Source organism: Haematobia irritans, chromosome 2 (genome assembly GCF_050003625.1).
Source record: "Haematobia irritans isolate KBUSLIRL chromosome 2, ASM5000362v1, whole genome shotgun sequence".
Lineage (NCBI taxonomy): Eukaryota > Metazoa > Arthropoda > Insecta > Diptera > Muscidae > Haematobia > Haematobia irritans.
Window position 1 is genome coordinate 50,407,665 of NC_134398.1, and position 23,395 is coordinate 50,431,059.

The 23,395-nt window shown below is 30.0% G+C and overlaps 2 protein-coding genes across 6 annotated transcripts in view; both read left to right on the forward strand.

The window, feature by feature from the left end:
• LOC142224253 (uncharacterized) overlaps positions 1-23,395 on the forward strand; it is a 562,139-nt gene that overhangs the window by 413,829 nt on the left and 124,915 nt on the right. The window lies entirely within an intron of this gene.
• Positions 82-1,236, forward strand: dunk (disrupted underground network). Its single transcript, XM_075294032.1, has one exon. The coding sequence runs from the start codon at positions 149-151 to the stop codon at positions 998-1,000; it is 852 nt and encodes a 283-aa protein (XP_075150147.1). The 5' UTR covers positions 82-148; the 3' UTR covers positions 1,001-1,236.

Below are 23,395 nucleotides of genomic sequence, written 5' to 3' on the forward strand. Positions count from 1 at the left end.
CTAAGCTACCTGTTTTAGTTGAGGGACTAAATTCTATATAAGGCAAAACACTTGTATCACAAAATATCAGTTGCACTTTAGCAAGACCTAAAACAACATCGTTTCGTTTAGAATTTGGAGAAAAACAGAAAAATACTCGCTTTCAAAAATGGCTGATACTTCGTATACCAAATTTGCTCAATTGCCAGAGCCTTCAAAGTTTAAAATCAATACCCAATATTTTTCACCTCATGATTTGAATTTATTCGTTGAGAGTCTGGAAACTATACAACGTCTAACCATTTATAAGGAGGAACGAAAGGAGTTGGAAAAAACTAACAAAGCATCCAGGAAATTTAATACCTTATCCCGTATACACTCTGAATCTCATTTGGATCGTTCATCATCGGATGATGTGGAGGATGAACCTGTTATGCATTTGGAAAATAAAAAAGTTCCCTCAACACCCGATTCCCAAAGATCACAATACGATGAATCCTATTTCTCTGCTCCAAATAGTGCTCACTCATCGCCTCGCAATAGTGTCATCTATAATTCTTCTGGCCTACATAAGGATGCCAGTGATTCTTTACTTTCCATAACCATATCCACGGACTCTGAAGAATCTGGAGTTTTTGCCATAGGCACTTCATCACAAGATTTGTATGACTCCAATCCATCACCACTGAGACCCCGATCCAAGTTAATAACCAAACGAAGATCTCTATCAACACGTTCTCGTCTCATTGGTTTGGTTCTGAAGAAGGAATGTGCCAAAACACCTTGTGTTCGTTTAATATCCTGTCGTCCTCTAGATGAATATGAAACGCTAGAGATGTACGAACAGGAACAACAACAGCAACAATTATACTTGGCCAATGAATTGCACAATGAAAATGAGAAAATATCTCGTTTCTCAACTCTGCACATGCGCAAAAAGTCTAGGCAAGGTTTTGCTTGTACTGATGGATCGTCTGAAGAACGATTCCTCGACAAAGCTTTGCGCTATTTGACTTTATAAGGGCACGCGTGTGTGTGTGTGTGTTTGAGAGAAAATCTAGATAGAATATGATTCTGTAACTTTTTCTTAAAGTATTTTTTTGTAAATAGTTTATTAAGTATAGTAGAATAGAGTATATCTGTAAGACGAGAGAGAGAGCGAGAGAGAATGTTTAACATTTTCATAGAATTTTAACAATAAAAATGTATATCTAATTCATTAATAATAAATATTTTAAATTAATATTTTGCAAATTATTTTGTTGTGTTTTTTTTTTTTGAGATACAAAGTAGATTCAATGAACCCATAAATTTTTATGTCCTGGTATTTGGGATTGGTGTAAATTACTTGACCAAATTTATAGCAATTTTTATTAACGCATACAATGTAGAACGAAATATAGAAAACAATAATAATAAAAAACAGCTTCCAAAAATTAGTTTGGATCTCCAACTTGAGTTGGCGAAGTATGGATTTCACTTGGGCTTGTTATAGCACGGAAGTTTTTCGTTTTCGGATCCTTTAAATTGCTTTAGAAGTTGTGGTTTGGAAGTTCATTTGAATGAAGAAAATTACAAAACTTAAAAGCAAAATTCCTTTCACCAATTTAATTTTTTATTTGTATCAATATTTTTATTACAATTTTATATTCTAATTATCCAATTTTTACAATTTAAAAAATTTATTTATCTAATTTTTACAATTGGGAAACTTTTGATAATTTACATGGGCTTCTTAGTACTTCGTTTTCGGATCCTTTACATTGCTTTAGAAGTTCATTACTATAATCAACAATAAATTTTCTAATCTGCTTACTTAAGGCAAATAAAATAGTATCTTTCACTTCAGTAAAATTAATTTAATTTATTTTTTTATAAATATAACTCACAATGAACTTCTATTGTGAATCAAGAAAAGGTTCCCAGCAAAAAATACCTTCCAAAACAGTTGCTTGGATCCCCAACTTGTGATCCGGAAGTAGTGCAAACTTAGATCATCTCCAATAAATTGTACATGGGCTTGTCATAGGATGGAAGTATTTCGTTTTCGGATCCTTTGCTTTGCATTAGAAGTTGTGCGTTAGAAATTCCTTTGAAAGAAGAAATTTAAAAGGAAGTTTTTTCACCAAATTCACTTTCGAACGGGTGTTAAGCCTGTGTTTGTTGGCACCATAAGAGAACGAAGCATCGAAACGTCAAATCAAATGTTTGTGATATAATAGCAATACGACACAAATGCATAACATTTTAATTACTTCTAGAGATGTTCATTATTAGTATGAGTGACAAAATGAGAACAAAAAATATCACCAAAATATTTCCAATTAAAAATTCCAATCCAAAAAATTGAAGCTGAAAAATTTTTTTCAATTAAAAAATTAATTAATAAAATTTACTGGGAACCATCGTGGTTAACATTTCCGCTTTGCATAAAATAGGATCGTGAGTTCAACCCCACTTTTGACCGAACACAAAAAAGTTTTTCGGCGATGGATTATCCACTCTCAGTAATGCTGGTGACATTTCTGTGTGTTTCAAAGCCTCTCTAAGTGGTTTCTCCGCAATGTGGAACGCTGTTTGGACTCGGCTATAAACAAGTAGGTCCCTCGTCAGTAAGCTAAATATAGAATCGGGCAGCACTCAGTGATAAGAAAAAAGTTAACCACTGTGGTATCACAATGGACTGAATAGTCTAAGTGAGCCTGCCACTATATCTAACCTAACCTAACTTTTTAATCACACTAGAAACATTAAGTCAATTAGGTCAATGATTGAAGATATTTAAAATTTTAATGGAAAAATTAATTGATACTATCTTTTTTTTTTAATCAAACTAAGAACACAAAGTTAGTTGAGAAAATGAGTAAAAATTTTCGCGGTTTTTATTAAACACTTAATTATTCCAATTAGCAATTGCAAAACTCCACTAATTATTTAACTAAATTAATTAAAAAGATTACCTAAATAATTAATTGATTCAATTAAAAACTGATTGAGTTTTCCCAGACGAAATCCATTAAATTTTCAATTGAATCGATTAAAAAATTAATAGAAGTTGTGAAATCAGGTCAATTTTTAAATCAACTATTTTTTATGTCCATTTGAAACTGTGATTGGTACACACAAAAAAAAAATTTCTTGTTCAATCACGAAATTAATTGATCCAATTAATTTTTTAATTGAAATGCCTTCAATCACAGAAATGATAGTATCAATTAAAAAATTAATTGCTCCAATTAAAAAATTAATTGATACTATTAATTTTTGTGATTGATTCTTGTTTCAATTAAAACATTTGTTGAATCAATTAAATTTTTAATTGAATATTTTTTAAAACTCAATTAAAATTTTAATTGGAAAAATTTTCGTGAAATTTTTTTCTGTGTACTATCATTTTGGTGATTGAAGACGTTTCAATTAAAAAATTAATTCCGTGATTGAATCAGTTTTTTTTGTTGTTGTTATACATCGCTTTAAGTTTGTTATTCTTGGCATATATTTTTGTATAAATATATATATTTTTTTCGTTTAAACTGACAAAATTTAATAGTCTCGTATTTTGAAAAACTTCATAAAATAACTTGGAAGTGAAGAACGTCAACTGACACAGGTTCAAATTCCCGCGCGGGTGAAATTTTCAATTTTAATATCTTATACAGTTTTCTAATCTTTTTTGGCCGAGACTTAAATTTTGACTTTTAACGGCCAATTTGGCATATTGGCATATTTGCTAAGAATAGTCGAAAAGATCATCAGCGAAAGTGGAAATATTGATGGAAGACCCCGGGATGCTTTAAAAATAAATGTTCTATCCTGCTGGGTAGTATATCCTACCTCATATAATACTTGACCAAAATCGGCCGCTAAAAGCTTAAAAAATATATTTATTTGGTGTTCTATAAAAAGAAAACAAAGTTTTTAAAAAAATTAAATTTTCTTTCAAATCCGATTTTTTTTAAATATATACAAGAATGGATTTTTTTCTATAGACATTTTTTTTCTACAGAGAATTTTCCTACATCCATACGTACGTATGGACTTTTTTCTATAGACAGTTTTGCCAAAAATTTATTTCTATCGAAAATTTTGTCAAAAATTTATTTCTACAGAAAATTTTGTCACATTTTATATTCAAAGTTTTATATGTATAGAAAAAAAAATTTATATCTATAGAAAATACTGTCAAAATTTTATATATATAGAAAATTTGGTTAAAAATTTATTTTTTATAAAATTATATTTTCTAATAAAAGAAATAGTTGGGGTAGTGTCATCTGATATAGAGTTGTCATGAATTTTTAATTTTAATATTGTGGCAGACGAATAAAATTTGTTTATGCTCGTAGGTGGTGGTATTGATCTCGACATAAGCAAAGAAACCTCTCATCTTTCATTAAAAAAGGTTTCAGGCCTTATTATCTCTCAAAGAAGCGTTCAAAATTTGTCACCAAAATCTTGGGATTTAACATAACACATGGATTGTAATGAAAATAAACTTTTCCAAAACTTCGACAACTCCACTTTTGCGAAAATATACTCTCCCACTTAGTGCAAATATTGAAAAAGTCGATTTTTGTTTCCCATATTTTCCAAATATGAAACATTTTTCGACTTTTAAGGACTACAAAAAGTCCACTTCGATTTTTTATAATAATATATATTATAATATATTTGGAATATAAGTATTATTATGTGATCGAATACCTTTTACATTTCCAAAAATTCATAAAATAGGAATATCATCCATTTCCAATCTTATTAGATTGTACTAGGTAGGTATTTCGATACCTATGATAAACTACTAATTAGAATTCACTTTGTAGTGTTAAATTTTAGTTACGTAAGGATTTAACAAATATATCAAATATTTGAATTTCATTCTAATTGGAGTGAAGTACAGTAGATAACGGATATAGAAAGAAAGTAAGAAAAAAAGAGAAAATTTTTTCTTATATGCGTTTTTTGTTTCTTATTGGGAATAAAATTTTGTCAAAAAAAATTTTTTTTCTATAGAAAATTTTGACAAAAATTTTTATAGTAATAAAATTTTGACGTAATTTTCTATAGAAATATAACTTTGACAAAATTTTCTATAGAAATAGGATTTTGACAAAATTTTCTATAGAAATAGGATTATGACAAAATTTTCTACAGAAATAGGATTTTGACAAAATTTCTATAGAAATAAAATGTTGACAAAATTTTCTATACAAATATAATTTTGACAAAATTTTCTATAGAAATAAAATTTTGGCAAAATTTTAATATAGAAATAAAATTTTGACAATATTTTCTATAGAAATAATTTTACGTATGGACAAAATTTTCTATAAATTTTTTTTGACAAAATTTTTTATAGATATAAAATTTTGACAAAAATTTCTATAGTAATAAAATTTTGACAAAATTTTCTATAGAAATATAATTTTGACAAAATTTTCTATAGAAATATAATTTTGACAAAATTTTCTATAGAAATAGGATTTTGACAAAATTTTCTATACAAATATAATTTTGACAAAATTTTCTATAGAAATAAAATTTTGACAAAATTTTCTATAGAAATAATTTTACGTATGGACAAAATTTTCTATAAATTTTTTTTGACAAAATTTTTTATAGATATAAAATTTTGACAAAATTTTCTATAGTAATAAAATTTTGACAAAATTTTCTATAGAAATATAATTTTGACAAAATTTTCTATAGAAATATAATTTTGACAAAATTTTCTATAGAAATAGGATTTTGACAAAATTTCTATAGAAATAAAATGTTGACAAACTTTTCTATACAAATAAAATTTTGACAAAATTTTCGATAGCAATAAAATTTTGAGAACATTTTCTATAGAAATAAAATTTTGACAAAATTCTCTATAGAAATAAAATTTTGGCAAAATGTTCTATAGAAATAAAATTTTGGCAAAATTTTCTATAAAAATAATTTTTTGATAAAATTTCCTATAGAAATACATTTTTGATAAAATTTCCTATAGAAATAATTTTTTTGTTTAATTTTCTATAGAAATAATATTTTGACAAAATTTCCTATAGAAATATAATTTTGACAAAATTTTCTATAGAAATAGGATTTTGACAAAATTTCTATAGAAATAAAATGTTGACAAACTATTCTCTACAAATAAAATTTTGACAACATTTTCTATAGCAATAAAATTTTGAGAAAATTTTCTATAGAAATAAAATTTTGACAAAATTCTCTATAGAAATAAAATTTTGGCAAAATGTTCTATAGAAATAAAATTTTGGCAAAATTTTATATAAAAATAAATTTTTGATAAAATTTCCTATAGAAATAATTTTTTTTTTAAATTTTCTATAGAAATAATATTTTGGCAAAATGTTCTCAAGAAATATAATTTTGACAAAATTTTCTATAGAAATATAATTTTGACAAAATTTCTATAGAAATAAAATGTTGGCAAACTTTTCTATACAAATAAAATGTTGACAAACTTTTCTATACAAATAAAATGTTGACAAAATTTTCTATAGAAATAAAATTTTGACAAAATTTTCTATAGAAATAAAATTGTGACAAAATTTTCTATAGAAATAAAATTTTGACAAAATTTTCTATAGAAATAAAATTTTGACAAAATTCTTTATAGAAATAAAATTTTGGCAAAATTTTCTAAAGAAATAAAAGTTTGGCAAAATTTTCTATAAAAATAAATTTTTGATTAAATTTCCTATAGAAATAAATTTTTGGCAAAATTTTCTATAGAAATATATATTTTTTTAATTTTCTATAGAAATAATATTTTGACAAAATGTTCTCTAGAAAAACAATTTTGACAAACTTTTAATTTTGTTTAATTTTGACAAAATTTTCTATAAAAAAGTATAGAAATAAAATTTTGACAAAATTTTCTATAGAAATAAAATTTTGACAAAATTTTCTATAGAAATAAAATTTTGGCAAAATTTTCTATACAAATAAAATTTTCGCAAAATTTTCTATAAAAATAAATTTTTGATAAAATTTTCTATAGAAATAAAATGTTGATAAAATTTTCTATAGAAATAAAATTTTGACAAAATTTTCTATAGAAATAAAATTTTGACAAAATTTTCTATAGAAATAAAGTTTTGACAAAATTTTCTATAAAAATAAAATTTTGACAAAATTCTCTATAGAAATAAAATTTTGGCAAAATTTTCTCTAGAAATAAAATTTTGACAAAATGTTCTCTAGAAAAAAAATTTGACAAAATTCTCTATAGAAATAAAATTTTGGCAAAATTTCTATAAAAATAAATTTTTGTTAAAATTTCCTATAGAAATAAATTTTTGATAAAATTTCCTATAGAAATAATATTTTGACAAAATGTTCTCTAGAAAAAAATTTTGACAAACTTTTCTATAGAAATATAATTTTTTGTAATTTTGACAAAATTTTCTATAAAAAATAATATAGAAATAAAATTTTGACAAAATTCTCTATAGAAATAAAATTTTGACAAAAGTATCTATAGAAACAAAATTTTGACAAAATTTTCTATAGAAATATAATTTTGAAAAAATTTTCTATAAAAAAAAATCTATAAAATATAATTTTGACAAAATTTTCTATAAAAAATATTTTATACAAATAATATTTTGACACGATTTTCTACAGACATAATATTTTGACAAATTTTCTATAATTTTGACAACATTTTCTATAACAAAAAAATTGAAAAAAATTTCTATAGAAATAAAATGTTGATAAAATTTTCTATAAATTCAATATCTTAAAAATTTTAATTTTGGTGTTACTTTCAGTCCATTGTAAGTTTTCTTTGCATTTTAAAATTCGACACATTAAAAAAATGATTTTCCTTTTGAAGAAAAAATTTGATCAAAAACTCCAAACAATAGACTTTTTTAAATTCGGTAGATTTTTGGTAAATTTTCTTCAAATGTTGTTAGATTATTTTTTGGCAGGAGTTGCAACCGTGTTTAGAACCCTGTCATTAGGTTTTTGTCCATTTCATTATTTACAATCTCAAAAATGTATACCACATGAAAGGAAGTTTTTCCATGAAAAAAATCCCACTTTCCCAGGAATTGAAAAAGTTAGAGAGAAAACCCTACTCGGTATCAATACCAAAGGTAAAGGCAAAACCATTCGGAACTGAGTCAAAATTTTCAATGTTAATTTATTTGAATCTCAAACATTTTGTTGAAAATCGTGTACACCTCGCCAAACATACTACAAACGTTTGTTAGTCTCATGCAAAATCACGAGACCATATTGTCAAACCATTTGATGCAATGCCACAATGACAAGTCATGCCAACAATTCATATGACCGAAAAGATATCGGCAAAACAAATTTGACCTCCCCAAAATTTCACAACAACGTCACATGCAATTTGTCTTCGCCCCCCTCCTCGTCATAATGACAATGAACAACAATTACGTGACCATTGGTCATTGGTAGCAATAGAGAGTGAGAGATCTGCAACATTTGCATACATGTCAATGCCAAAAAAAATGCTTAATAAGGTTTTCTATGGAAATTTAATCTTATGGCCATCATAATTCGAATTGTGAGTAGCCAAGGCAATTCTGTGAATTAGAAATTATGCATCCTTGACCAGGTTAGCTGATTAGTTGGAGATTTTGCTATGAATTTTGATTGTGGAGGAAAGTAACTGAGTACCTGTATAGGCAAATTTTTCCTTTTGCTTAAACTTTGGATGATAACAGGTACGAGATTAGCATTATTATTCATACGTATGAGTACATGCAGGCAGGCAGCAAGGATTATTAATTATTATATGACCAACATGAATACATTATTATAGGCTTTAGGGAATATTCTCATTTTTGCCAGGTATTCACTATGCCCCCAGACAGGGGTATAAAATCATAGGACACATTTGTAGTTAGCATCATTTAACCAATAGCTATTCAAAGGATAACACCAAAAGGAGTTGTTTTAAATAGTTTCAAACGAACCCATCAGTAATCTTCACTTCACCAACCAAGATGAGTGATGTCTACGATTATGCTTACATCCATGTGATGCGTCATCCCGTTGAAGTTAACAGATACAGCATAGCTCCCAAGGAAGAGCTACAAGTGGAAAATTCCGAAGTGAACTCGGCTGACTTTTCTCCACGTGATTTGCAAATTTTTGTTGATAGTTTGGAGACCATAAGCCGCCTAGAGCAAGCCAAACAGGCCCGTCGTCAACGTAGGCGAACTAAGAAATCCCCCTCACAAACCTCAAGCAATAAACGTATGGTTACTTGTTTGGATTCTTCCATCGTGGGAACAGATGAAGATGCCACAAGTTTATATAATTCTTCAGAATCGGATTTTATCTATGATGAAACCTATTTTGGTATGTCAAGCCAGGGTAAAAGTTCAGCCACCTATTCCAATGTCACCACTGGTTCCATACGTTCAGATGCCACATCGGATTCCGAAGAATCGGGAGTGTTTCTTGATCACACCTCAGAGTCTCATGTTTATGAGAATATTGATCCCATAAGACCTCGTTCCAAGATTTTGTCTCATGCCAAAGGAAAGTCATTGAAATCTCGTCTCATAGCTCTCATCATGAAGAAACACTATGTCCATCCCGAGGCACCATCAGTGGAAATGCTTTCGTCCACCACCATAGGTGAACAATTGGAAGAAACTGCAATTTACGATCGTGTTCTCAATGATGTCATCCAAAATCAATATACGAAAAATCCCAAAAAAGGCAAAAAGAAATATTCATCCTCGAAAAAGGCCAATCAAACAACCATCATCGATCCGGGACATGTTGAGGAGAAATTTCTCGACAAGGCTATGCGTTTTTTGACTTTGTAAAATGTGAATCCCGCAGCTGATAGCCAAATTGATTCTGCAACAGAATCAAAGTGATTTAGAATGTAATTTTCCTTGAAGTAAAAACAAAAAAAAAATATTCCTTAATAGTTTGTAAGTGTGTGAAAATCATGCGAAATAATGTAAAACATTTCTGTGGAATCGTCTAGAAAGCGATTAAAAAAATATAATAAATATGAAATTGAATTTAAAATACTAAATACATCGGTCTTATAATTTATTTACACAGAATAAGTATTTTAGGAACCCAGCAAAGAGAGGGCTTCCAAAATAAGTAGTTTGGAACCCCAACTTGTGATCTGGGTATAGTGCCAGTTCGCATGAACCCCCATTTGCTTATTGAATAATATTACGATTCTATTGTGTTTTGCGATCATTTATTGAACATTATCTTTCCATGCAATAACAAATATTTAGTTGTATAAAATTGCTGGATTCTTTACCAAAATAAATAGCACTTTGTTCCGCCTTTAGAAGAAGCCACATGAAGTAAGGATCATTTATTATTTTCAAATATTGTAACAATTCCCATCTACATGCATATTTTCTTCATGTACTTTTAAAAGGTATTTTTCATGGTTGTGCTATTTTACACAACAAATTCCCTCATATCCTTTTCACTTCACACCTTCCAAATACTCATTATCGAGCACAAAGGATCTGAAAGAAATTCAAAATGAAATAACATCAATTGGTGTATTTCTCATTTCTCACCTAGATGAGAAAAGTCATCTAGAAACAAACCACCAAAGTAATTATGATTTTCACCTCATCAGCAACGCTCTCTTTGGCATAATTTGCATTAAGAGCGCCATATTAGCTCTCATTGTGTATGTGGGTGATATTCGTTCTGTGTATTGCAATAGCCTTGACATGTCCGTTATAAAAACAGCCAAAGCATAACCATATTGAAGAAATATCTACGAAAATAGCACTAAGATAATACGAAACAAAAATGGCACAATATTCGGCCGGCCAAAATATTAAGTGAAATTGCACTGTCGACGATATACGCAGAAAAATGTAAACGGAAACAAAAAACTGAAACACTTCGTGCGCAAATTTAACAAAATTGTAGGCCTCTTTTTAAGATTTCACCGTTCGGATTCGGCTATAAAAAAGAGGTCCCTTGTCATTGTGCTTAACATGGAATGGGGCAGCACTCAGTGAGTCTAAGTGAGCCTGATACATCGGGCTGCCACCTAACCTAACCTAAAGCCAATTTAATTTTATTTTAGTTAAAGAAATTATTATGTTTGGAGAAAGTTACATTTACTCTAATAATTTTTGCGTACTTTAGTTAAATCAACTAAAACACGGGAAAAATTATACACAAATGAAGCATAAAGATTTACTAAATTCGTAAAATAGAAAAAAATGTAAATGTTAGAGGTCTGCACAATTCCATTTGTAAATGCAGAGTAAACGTGTACTTGCTACATGAGTACATCTATTTGAGAGAGTCGCAAATTATTTGGTACACATTTTGATGAACACCAAAAGCCACGAGTAACTTCTTGTTGCTACTCTGATGTCTTCACTACCAACAAACACCTCCTTCCTCCTTCTCTCTTATCGAAGTGTACTCAGAGTGATCACGTGGAGTATGTTGCGAGAACAAAACTTCATAGAGTACTCCATGTACCATGTGCAGTTTCAGAAATACAAAAAAACAGTTACTCTCCAAAATATATGTTTTCGGTTTGTTATAAAGAACGGAAACGTTAAGGTAAGTGTGTGACGTGCATAAATATATGAAATATGTGACATACATACATATCAATGATTAATAATAATGGAAAGTTTTGCTTCGCACATAACTGAGAAATACTTGTGGTACCACGTGAAGTGAAGAGAATCCATTTGTACTTTTTCTCAAGTACTTACATTTGTATTGTTCTTTTTTTCGGAATACATATTGTTTCGGATAAGTACTTGGTGGTATTTGACAAGCAAGTGTTCTCTTCACTTCACTACTTGCGCTCTGAGAGAAAGACAGTGTATGTACTATATTCGACAGTGAATTGCATACATGTAGTGAAAAGTTATTTGATGCAGACCTCTAGTAAATGTAAATAAATTCATAAAATAGTTCATTATTTCTTTAAATTTGTAAATTTTACTACAAATGCGCCCATCTTGAACTTCGTATGGCACTAGTTGGCACAATTCAAAGTACACAATTTTCTTTAACAAGTGAAAAAAAATAATTATATCTAATAAATTTTCTTGAAAAAAATATTTTCTTATTTTTGTGATATCTGCGTGACGTCAGAGTTTAGTTAAACTTTTTTCAAAATTATCGAAATTTTCTAATCCCAGCAAAAAAGTAGTGAAAATGTTCTTTTTGGATCCGGAAGTGGTGAAAAATAGGCGCAGAAGCGATGATTTTAACATGGGCTTGTCATAGGACGGATGTCCACCATTTCAACAACCGTTGCATTGAATTTGCATCACTTCTTAAAAAATGTGATTAAAGAATAATTAGTGAATAAAGAAATTTCGACGAATAAATAATTTTTAAATTTTTGATTGATGATTTTTAATGCATTATAACGCTTGTCTGGAACGTTTGACATCAAATATTTTCCAAAATTCGCAATTTTTCTAGAAAGGATTTAGCATTTTTTTCCGGCAAAATTTAAATTATTTGCACTATTTTGTTAAGTTTTCATCTGTTTTTAACCCATTTGAAAATATAAAATTTTAAATTTCCCATTAAAAATATGAAAAAAGTGAGTTATAAAAAATTAACTCAAATGAACTTCCTGTACAGTTAAAATAAAGAACATCTTTGGGAGGGCATTTTTGGAAGTGCTTTTAAAGTTGTGCCTTAAGAAGAGCTTCCAAATTTCTTTGCTGGGATATTAACCAAAATGTTTCTTTCTGGTGAGTTCACTGTTTTTTCAGTGAAGTCAGTACTTTAAATATATGTACTTCCGAAAAATGCTTTACCAGATATAACTACCCAGCAAAAAAAGAGCTTCCAAAAAAGTAGTTTGGATCCCCAATCTGTGATCCGGAAGTAGTGCAAATTTGGATCATCTCCAATGAATTTTACATGGGCTTGTCATAGGACGGAAGTACTCCGTTTAGAAGTTGTGCCTTGAATGAATAAATTTAAAAAGCGAGAATTTTTTTTACCAATTTCATTTTTTTTTTTTTTTTCAACTATATTTTTTATTTTCCTAACAGGTTGGCTGATAAGTCTACGGTCTGATACATAGATGACATCGCTAGTATTAAATACATATTAGTTTTATATAGTACCAACCTTCAAATGATTCGTGTCAAATTTTGACGTGTGTAAGTCAATTAGTTTGTGAGATAGTGCGTCTTTTGTGAAGCAACTTTTGTTATTGTGAAAAAAAATGGGAAAAAAATAATTTCGTGTTTTGATAAAATACTGTTTTCTGAAGGGAAAAAATACGGTGGGAGCAAAAACTTGGCTTGATAATGAGTTTCCGGACTCTGCTCCAGGGAAATCAACAATAAATGATTCAAGTGTGGTGAAATGAGCACGGGGGACGGTGAACGCAGTGGACGCCCGACGAAAACAGCAAAAAATCCACAAAATGATTTTGAATGACCGTAAAATTAAGTTTATCGAGATATCAGAGACCTTAAAGATATCACAGGAACGTGTTGGTCATATCATTCATCAATATTTGGATATGCGGAAGCTCTGTGCAAAATGGGTGCTGCGCGAGCTCATATTTGACCAAAAACAACAACGTGTTGATGATTCTGAGCGGTGTTTGCAGGTGTTAACTCGTAATACACCCGAGTTTTTCCGTCGATATGTGACAATGGATGAAACATGGCTCCATCACTACACTCCTGAGTCCAATCGACAGTCGGCTGAGTGGACAGCGACCGGTGAACCGTCTCCGAAGCGTGGAAAGACTCAAAAGTCCGTTGGCAAAGTAATGGCATCTGTTTTTTTGGGATGCGCATGGAATAATTTTTATCGATTATCTTGAGAAGGGAAAAACCATCAACAGTGACTATTATATGGCGTTATTGGAGCGTTTGAAGGTCGAAATCGCGGCAAAACGGCCCCATATGAAGAAGAAAAAAGTGTTGTTCCACCAAGACAACGCACCGTGCCACAAGTCATTGAGAACGATGGCAAAAATTCATGAATTGGGCTTCGAATTGCTTCCCCACCCACCGTATTCTCCAGACCTGGCCCCCAGCGACATTTTCTTGTTCTCAGACCTCAAAAGGATGCTCGCAGGGAAAAAATTTGGCTGCAATGAAGAGGTGATCGCCGAAACCGAGGCCTATTTTGAGGCAAAACCGAAGGAGTACTACCAAAATGGTATAAAAAAATTGGAAGGTCGTTATAATCGTTGTATCGCTCTTGAAGGGAACTATGTTGAATAATAAAAACGAATTTTGACAAAAAAAAGTGTTTTTCTTTGTTAGACCGGGGACTTATCAGTCAACCTGTTATTATCTATTTTTTTACAATTTGAAAAAAATTTTCGCTTCGACCAGGGGTTGAACCTGGGTTCGATGGCACCATAAGGGAACGTCTTAGCACACTCAGCCACAAACGCCATTGAACATAAAGCGTCGAATGGTCAATTCAAATGTTTGTGATATGATCGTAATACGACACCAACGAATAATATTATAATTGCTTCTCGAGATGTTCTTTATTAGTATGAACGAAAAAATAAGAAACGCAGGTTCAAATCTCACCAGCAGCAATTTTTTTATACCCTTCACCATAGGATGGGGGGTATATTAACTTTGTCATTCCGTTTGTAACACATCGAAATATTGCTCTTAGACCCCATAAAGTATATATATTCTGGGTCGTGGTGAAATTCTGAGTCGATCTAAACATGTCCGTCCGTCCGTCTGTTGAAATCACGCTAACTTCCGAACGAAACAAGCTATCGCCTTGAAACTTGGCACAAGTAGTTGTTATTGATGTAGGTCGAATGGTATTGCAAATGGGCCATATCGGTCCACTTTTACGTATAGCCCCCATATAAACGGATCCTCACATTTGGCTTGCGGAGCCTCTTGGAGGAGCAACATTCATCCGACCCGGTTGAAATTTGGTACATGGTGTAAGTATATGGTCTCTAATAACCATGCAAAAATTGGTCCATATCGTTCCATAATTATATATAGCCCCCATATAAACCGATCCCCAGATTTGGCTTGCGGAGCCTCTAAGAAAAGCAAATTTCATCCGATCCGGCAGAAATTTTGTACATGGTGTTAGTATATGGTCTCTAACAACCATGCACAAATTGGTCCACATCGGTCCATATTTACATAAATCGCCCCCATATAAACCGATCCCCAGATTTGACTTCCGGAGCCTCATGGATGAGCAAAATTCATCCGATTCGGTTGAAAATTGATACGTGGTGTTAGTATATGATCTCTAACAACCATGCAAATTGGTCCATATCAGTCTTAATTATATATAACCCCCATTTAAACCGATCCCCAGATTTGACCTCCGGTGCCTTTTGGAGACGTAAAATTCATTCGATCCGGTTGAAATTTGGTACGTGGTGAAATTTGGTACATTGGGCTAGTACATAGCCGCTAATAACCATGCCAAAATTGGTCCGTATCGGTCTATAGTTATATATAGCCGATGCCCAAAAATAATCTACCAACATTTTATTTCTATACAAAATTTTGTCAAAATTTTATTACCATAGAAAATTTTGTCAAAATTTTATTATTATAGAACATTTTGTCAAAATTTTATTACTATACAAAATTTTGTTAAAATTTTATTGCTATAGAAAGTTTTGTCAAAATTTTATTTCTATAGAAAATGTCAAAATTTTATTACTATACAAAATTTTGTCAAGATTTTATTTCTGTAGAAAATTTTGCCAAAATTTTATTTCTGTAGAAAATTTTGTCAAAATTTTATTTCTATAGAAAATTTTGTCAAAATTTTATTTCTATAGAAAATTTTGTCAAAATTTTATTTCTATAGAAAAATTTGTCAAAATTTTATTGCTATAGAAAGTTTTGTCAAAATTTTATTTCTATAGAAAATTTTGTCAAAATTTTATTACTATACAAAATTTTGTCAAAATTTTATTACTATACAAAATTTTGTCAAGATTTTATTTCTGTAGAAAATTTTGTCAAAATTTTATTTCTATAGAAAAATTTGTCAAAACTTTATTGCTATAGAAAGTTTTGTCAAAATTTTATTGCTATAGAAAGTTTTGTCAAAATTTTATTTCTATAGAAAATGTTGTCAAAATTTTATTATTATAGAACATTTTGTCAAAATTTTATTACTATACAAAATTTTGTTAAAATTTTATTGCTATAGAAAGTTTTGTCAAAATTTTATTTCTATAGAAAATTTTGTCAAAATTTTATTACTATACAAAATTTTGTCAAGATTTTATTTCTGTAGAAAATTTTGCCAAAATTTTATTTCTGTAGAAAATTTTGTCAAAATTTTATTTCTATAAAAAAATTTGTTAAAATTTTATTGCTATAGAAAGTTTTGTCAAAATTTTATTTCTATAGAAAAATTTGTCAAAATTTTATTGCTATAGAAAGTTTTTTCAAAATTTTATTTCTATTGAAAATTTTGTCAAAATTTTATTACTATACAAAATTTTGTCAAAATTTTATTACTATACAAAATTTTGTCAAGATTTTATTTCTGTAGAAAATTTTGTCAAAATTTTATTTCTATAGAAAAATTTGTCAATAATTTATTGCTATAGAAAGTTTTGTCAAAATTTTATTGCTATAGAAAGTTTTGTCAGAATTTTATTTCTATAGAAAATGTTGTCAAAATTTTATTACTATACAATATTTTGTCAAAATTTTATTACTATACAAAATTTTGTCAAGATTTTATTTCTGTAGAAAATTTTGTCAAAATTTTATTTCTATAGAAAAATTTGTCAAAAATTTATTGCTATAGAAAGTTTTGTCAAAATTTTATTTCTATAGAAAATTTTGTCAAAATTTTATTTCTATAGAAAATTTTGTCAAAATTTTATTATTATAGAACATTTTGTCAAAATTTTATTACTATACAAAATTTTGTTAAAATTTTATTGCTATAGAAAGTTTTGTCAAAATTTTATTTCTATAGAAAATTTTGTCAAAATTTTATTTCTATAGAAAATTTTGTCAAAATTGTATTTCTATAGAAAATGTTGTCAAAATTTTATTTCTATAGAACATTTTGTCAAGATTTTATTTCTATACAAAATTTTGTCAAGATTTTATTTCTGTAGAAAATTTTGTCAAGATTTTATTTATGTAGAAAATTTTGTCAAAATTTTATTACTATAGAAAATTTTATCAAAATTTTATTATTTAGAAAATTTTGTCAAAATGTTATTGTTATATAAAATTTTGTCAAAATGTTATTTCTATAGAAAATTTTGTCAAAATTTTATTTCTATTAAAAATTTTGTCAAACTGAATTATATACGTATTTAATCGGCCTTTTTGTTTAATATATACCCCGTATGGACTAACTTACAATTGAGAAGACGGTGTTAAGAAGTTTTAAGCTACCTTGCCATAAGCTAGTGTTACCGAAACCCAATTACTTCGATTGTGCATTACAGTCTTTAGTACAAGTTTCTATGCAATACCCTTTACCATGGGTACATAAGATTTGGCCTGGCCGAACTTACAGCCGTATATAAAGGGTGATTCTTTTGAGGTTAGGATTTTCATGCATTAGTATTTGACAGATCACGTGGGATTTCAGACATGGTGTCAAAGAGAAAGATGCTCAGTATGCTTTGACATTTCATCATGAATAGACGAACGATCTGCCGCAACGTCGAATTTTCAGTGAATGGGCCCTAGAAAAGTTGGCAGAAAATCCGCTTTTTTATCGACAAATTTTGTTCAGCGATGAGGCTCATTTCTGGTTGAATGGCTACGTAAATAAGCAAAATTGCCGCATTTGGAGTGAAGAGCAACCAGAAGCCGTTCAAGAACTGCCCATGCATCCCGAAAAATGCACTGTTTGGTGTGGTTTGTACGCTGGTGGAATCATTGGACCGTATTTTTTCAAAGATGCTGTTGGACGCAACGTTACGGTGAATGGCGATCGCTATCGTTCGATGCTAACAAACTTTTTGTTGCCAAAAATGCAAGAACTGAACTTGGTTGACATGTGGTTTTAACAAGATGGCGCTACATGCCACACAGCTCGCGATTCTATGGCCATTTTGAGGGAAAACTTCGGAGAACAATTCATCTCAAGAAATGGACCGGTAAGTTGGCCACCAAGATCATGCGATTTGACGCCTTTAGACTATTTTTTGTGGGGCTAAGTCAAGTCTAAAGTCTACAGAAATAAGCCAGCAACTATTCCAGCTTTGGAAGACAACATTTCCGAAGAAATTCGGGCTATTCCGGCCGAAATGCTCGAAAAAGTTTCCCAAAATTGGACTTTCCGAATGGACCACCTAAGACGCAGCCGCGATCAACATTTAAATGAAATTATCTTCAAAAAGTAAATGTCATGGACCAATCTAACGTTTCAAATAAAGAACCGATGAGATTTTGCAAATTTTATGCGTTTTTTTTTTAAAAAAAGTTATCAAGCTCTTAACAAATCACCCTTTACTTGTTATCAAATATTTTTCTAAAAAAATATATATTTTTATATTATACATCGTTTTTATTTTCGGCATATATTTTGGTATAAATATATTTTTTTCTATTAAAAATCAACAAAAAAAAAAATATTAAAAACTCTCGTAATTTGCAAAACCTTCTCATAAGAACTTCAATGGAAGCGAAAAGTCAAACGGCACAGGTTCAGCGGGATGAACTTTATTTTTTTATTATTTTTTTTCATCAATTTTCATTTTTTTTATTAATTTTCTATTTTTTTTAAATTCAATTGTCCAAAGTGTGCGCTTAAAATATCCTGATTGCGTACTTTCTAATACTTGTCTCTTAACTGCATCGGAAGTAGAAAAAATCATTGGGGGATCCCAAGATGCGCTTTAGAAGAAATGTTTATGGACTTGTCCAAAACGACTGCATCGCGAGTGGAAAAAAATCATTGGGGGATCCCACGATGCGCTTTAGAAGAAATGTTAGTGGACTTGTCCAAAAGGACTGCATCGGAAGTTGAAAAATCTCGATGGGGGATTCTGGGATGGGCTTTAAAAGAAATGTTTGTGGAACAACTTCTAATTTTTTTGCTGGGTAATTTTCACTTCAAAATAAGTTCAGTAATTTGTATCATGTAAAATTGCAATGAGTTCTTTAGGTGTATGATATAAAAGTATCTGGTTTAAGTTAAATTTACAATTCATCGTCACACATATGTCCGTAATTGGCGATTAAAAGTCTTAAATGGCTGTGATGAATACATGTTAACATATTTTTCTCATAAATTTACATTTGTGGTATAGTCTCGTTTGGTATAGAAATTTCGCAGTCAACATTTCAATTATATATATTTTAGATTCTTACACCCATATGCAAAAAGCTAAAGAAAACTTCAAGCCTACTTTTACTATATAAATTCATTCGATAAACTCAATAAATTGTTTTGCATATAAGCATTAAACAAAACTATAAACAATACATAATGATTCCAAATTGGATTCCCTAATATTCCTCCCTGTTGTGGATTACGAATTTTTCGTTTTGTGAATTCGTAAACCAGAACATCGTGGATTGATTTGGGAATTGCTTTTAGTGGTGGCAACTCTGTTACCCTAAGAAACAACCACATAATTTATACAGTACTTCATAATTATACAGTACTTTGTAGTTTGGATGGGTTTATGTCAATGCTAACTCAATCCATGTTTTGTCAAGCATGCTGAGAATATTGTGATTGTGTTTGATTGTGCTTTGCATAATAACAAACTTCAATCAAATTAGACCATCATGTTGGTGAATTTAAACACTAGAAGACAACATCAATTTTTTCCCGATTTATAAAATATTTCTCGGTTCGGTTTTTTAAATCGTATGTCCTGCTTTAAACTATATTTAAAATTTCGTTTATTGTTTCATAATAAATTTAATTTTTTTTCTATATCCTATATAAAAAAAAAAATATTCTAAGAGATTTTTTGTCTTTTTCTGTATACTTTTAGGTACGTAAAATGTTGGTTATTATATAGTTGAAAAATATACACCCTTAAATTGCCTAGGGTAAGTACATTTGTAATAAGTGAAATTTGATGAAAAGTTTTGAAATATTTGTTATAAGTTGTTATGCAGCTTTGTCCGTGACGCAATGTGGTAGGACGATTGTTAATGCACGTATCGAGAAAAAAAAAACTCCAGACTCGAGTCACGAAGTATGCTTTGTATCTGTTTCAAAACGCATTTACCATCTATCGTATTGGAGAGTGTTGATGTACGAAGTACTTTTAGTGTACCGTACGCAGAAAACAATTCACGAATTTTTTTCTCAATTAATTGAGTTTTAAAAATTCAATTCAATTAAAAATTTAATTGATTCAACAATTTTTTAATTGAAACAAAAATCAATCACAAATATTAATAATATCAATTAATTCTTTTAATTGGATAAATTATTTTCGCGATAGAACACAATTTTTTTTTTTTGGTGTGTAGTACATAAATAAATAGATAACTGTCTAATGCAAATTAAGTGAAAAAGTTAGAAAGTGTAAAGTAGTATTCATAACTATGATACTGTGCAATATTAAAAAGAAATTAAATAAAGCAAAAAAAATATTTTTTCTCCATTTTTCTATTTTAAGACCTTATAAAAACATTTGAACTAAAATTAAGAAAGAGTCATTGCAATAAAAAAAAAACAATAAAAACAAATTTTCCAATAAGCGAGTCGATCCTGCCATAACTGGTTACATCGTACTAGAGGTGTGCACGTGACACGAAATTGTCGTGACTCACGAAAATTTTCGTGATTCGTGCGTGAGTCGTGAGTCACGCTCATGACAACAGCGTGAGTGTGCGTGAGCGTGATTAACAAACCAAAATGTCGTGCGTGAGCGTGAGTCACGAAAATAATATCTTCGTGAGTGTGCGTGAGTAACGAATTACACTCACGACAATATTCCTGCTCACCAACATAAAACGCTTAAGAGTTAAATTCAATTACAATTCTAGTGACATCTGAGATGTTAAGAGTTTAATAACACTCTCGATTTTAATAATGCTCATGTTTTCAGACACTTCGGTAAGGTAAATTAATTATAAAATTATTCGTGAGTCACGATATTTTTCGTGAGTCACGGTATTTTTTGTGAGTCACGACGTTTTCGTGCGTGAGTGTGCGTGAATACAAATTTTCTTTTCGTGAGTGTGCGTGAGCGTGAGTCCTACCAAAAAATATCGTGCGTGAGTGTGCGTGAGTATGATTTTTCTGTCGTGAGTGTGCGTGAGCGTGAGTAAACTATTACTCACGTGCACACCTCTACATCGTACATGCCACATTATAAATACGTAGCCATTAAATTCCCAGATCATGAAAACCGATTATTGTTGCGACCATGCAAGGTGTTTTGTGATCAGATTGACAACTCTGTCTGTTCTCCGTTTGATACGACAAATTATTCAAGCACTAATTTTTCGCGAATACGGAAAACAAAAAAAGTTTTGTCTTCAAACACGAAATTAATAGATCTAATAAATTTTTTAATGAAATTTCTTCAAACACAGAAATGATAGTAGTCATTCCCACTGCGAATTAAAAATTGCATTGGTCCTATTAAAAATTTTATTGATACAATTAATTTTTGTGATTGATTTTTATTTTTTTTTTATTAATTTTTAAGAAGTTTATTGTAATTATCCATATATTCTGATTATTTTTATACTTTTTTGGATAAGATTTTGCTTGGCTTTCAAGATCATTTTTAAATGCAAATAAAAAAAATATTGAATTATTCCATTATTTTCGTCCAATATTTCGCTGGTAATATTTCTTGCCTCTTTAGGGATTATTTTATTTTTAATTAATTGTTTTTATACCCTCCACCATAGGATGGGGATATATTCACTTTGTCATTCCGTTTGTAACACATCGAAATATTGCTCTAAGACCCCATAAAGTATGTATATTCTGGGTCGTGGTGAAATTCTGAGTCGATCTGAGCATGTCCGTCTGTTGAAATCACGCTAACTTCCGAACGAGACAAGCTATCGACTTGGCACAAGTACACCCAAAGAAATTTGTTAGTAGGGACAGCAGAAAAGTCTGCTTAAACAGCAGAAAATCTGCTGAAAAGGGGACAGCAGTCACTGTTTGCTGAAATAGCAAACATTTCCTGCTATTTTTTAAGCTCAATTACATTTAAACATGTTTTATTTTGGCTAAAACAAAAAAAATGTCAACTTAGGAGATATTTTATCATTATTAACACAATATTTTATGAATATCTACAGTATTTGAGCAAAAATCTGAATATTTATCGAATTGAGGCATAACAGCAAACGAAATGTTTGCTGATCGCATTTAGGAGGTTGTAAGTATATTACAGTGCAAAACATACCAAAAACTACTTTTGGTTCTTAAATATGCTTTGGGGAAAAGTTTATAACCTACAAATTTTATAAATTGTTGTTCATTTGGCCCTGAAGTACAAAAATATAACAGCAGACATTGACTGCTGTTTTTAGCAGACTGTTTTCTATGAGTATAGTTGTTATTTATGTAGGTCAGATGGTATTGCAAATGGGCCATATCGGTCGACTTTTACGTATAGCCCCCATATAAACGAACCCCCAAATATGGCTTGTGGTGACTCTAAGAGAAGCAAATTTCATCCGATCCAGCTGAAATTTGGTACATGGTGTTAGTATATGGTCTCTAATGAAATTTGGTACATGGTGTCAGCATATGATCTCTAACAACCATGTAAAAATTGGTCCACATTGGTCCATAATTATATATAGCCCCCATATAAACCGATCCCCCGATTTGGCTTGCGGAGCCTCTAAGAGAAGCAAATTTCATCCTATCCGGCTGAAATTTGGTACATGGTGTTAGTATATGGTATCTAATGACCATGCAAAAAATGGTCCACATCGGTCCATAATTATATATAGCCCCCATATAAACCGATCCCCAGATTTGACCTCCGGAGCCTCATGGATGAGCAAAATTCATCCGATTCGGTTGAAAATTGGTACGTGGTGTTAGTACATGATCTCTAACAACCATGCAGGAATTTGTCCATATCGGTCCATAATTATATATAGCCCCCATATAAATCGATCACCAGATTTGACCTCCGGTGGCTTTTGGAGAAGCAAAATTCATCCGATCTGGTTCAAATTTGGTACGTGATGGTAGTATATGATATTTAACAGCCATGCCAAAAGTGGTTCATATCAGTCCATAATCATATATAGCCCCCACATAAACCGATCCCGAGATTTGGTTTTGGAGCCTCTTGGAAGACCAAAATTCATTTGATTCAGTTGAAATTTGGCACGTGGTGTTAATATATGTCCTCAAACACCCATACAAAAATTGATCGAAATCGGTCCATAATTATATATATATATATATATATATATATATATATATATAATATATATATATATATATA

Coding starts and splice junctions, on each gene's coding strand:
- dunk (XM_075294032.1), top strand. CDS start 149: ATGGCTGATACTTCGTATACCAAATTTGCTCAATTGCCAGAGCCTTCA.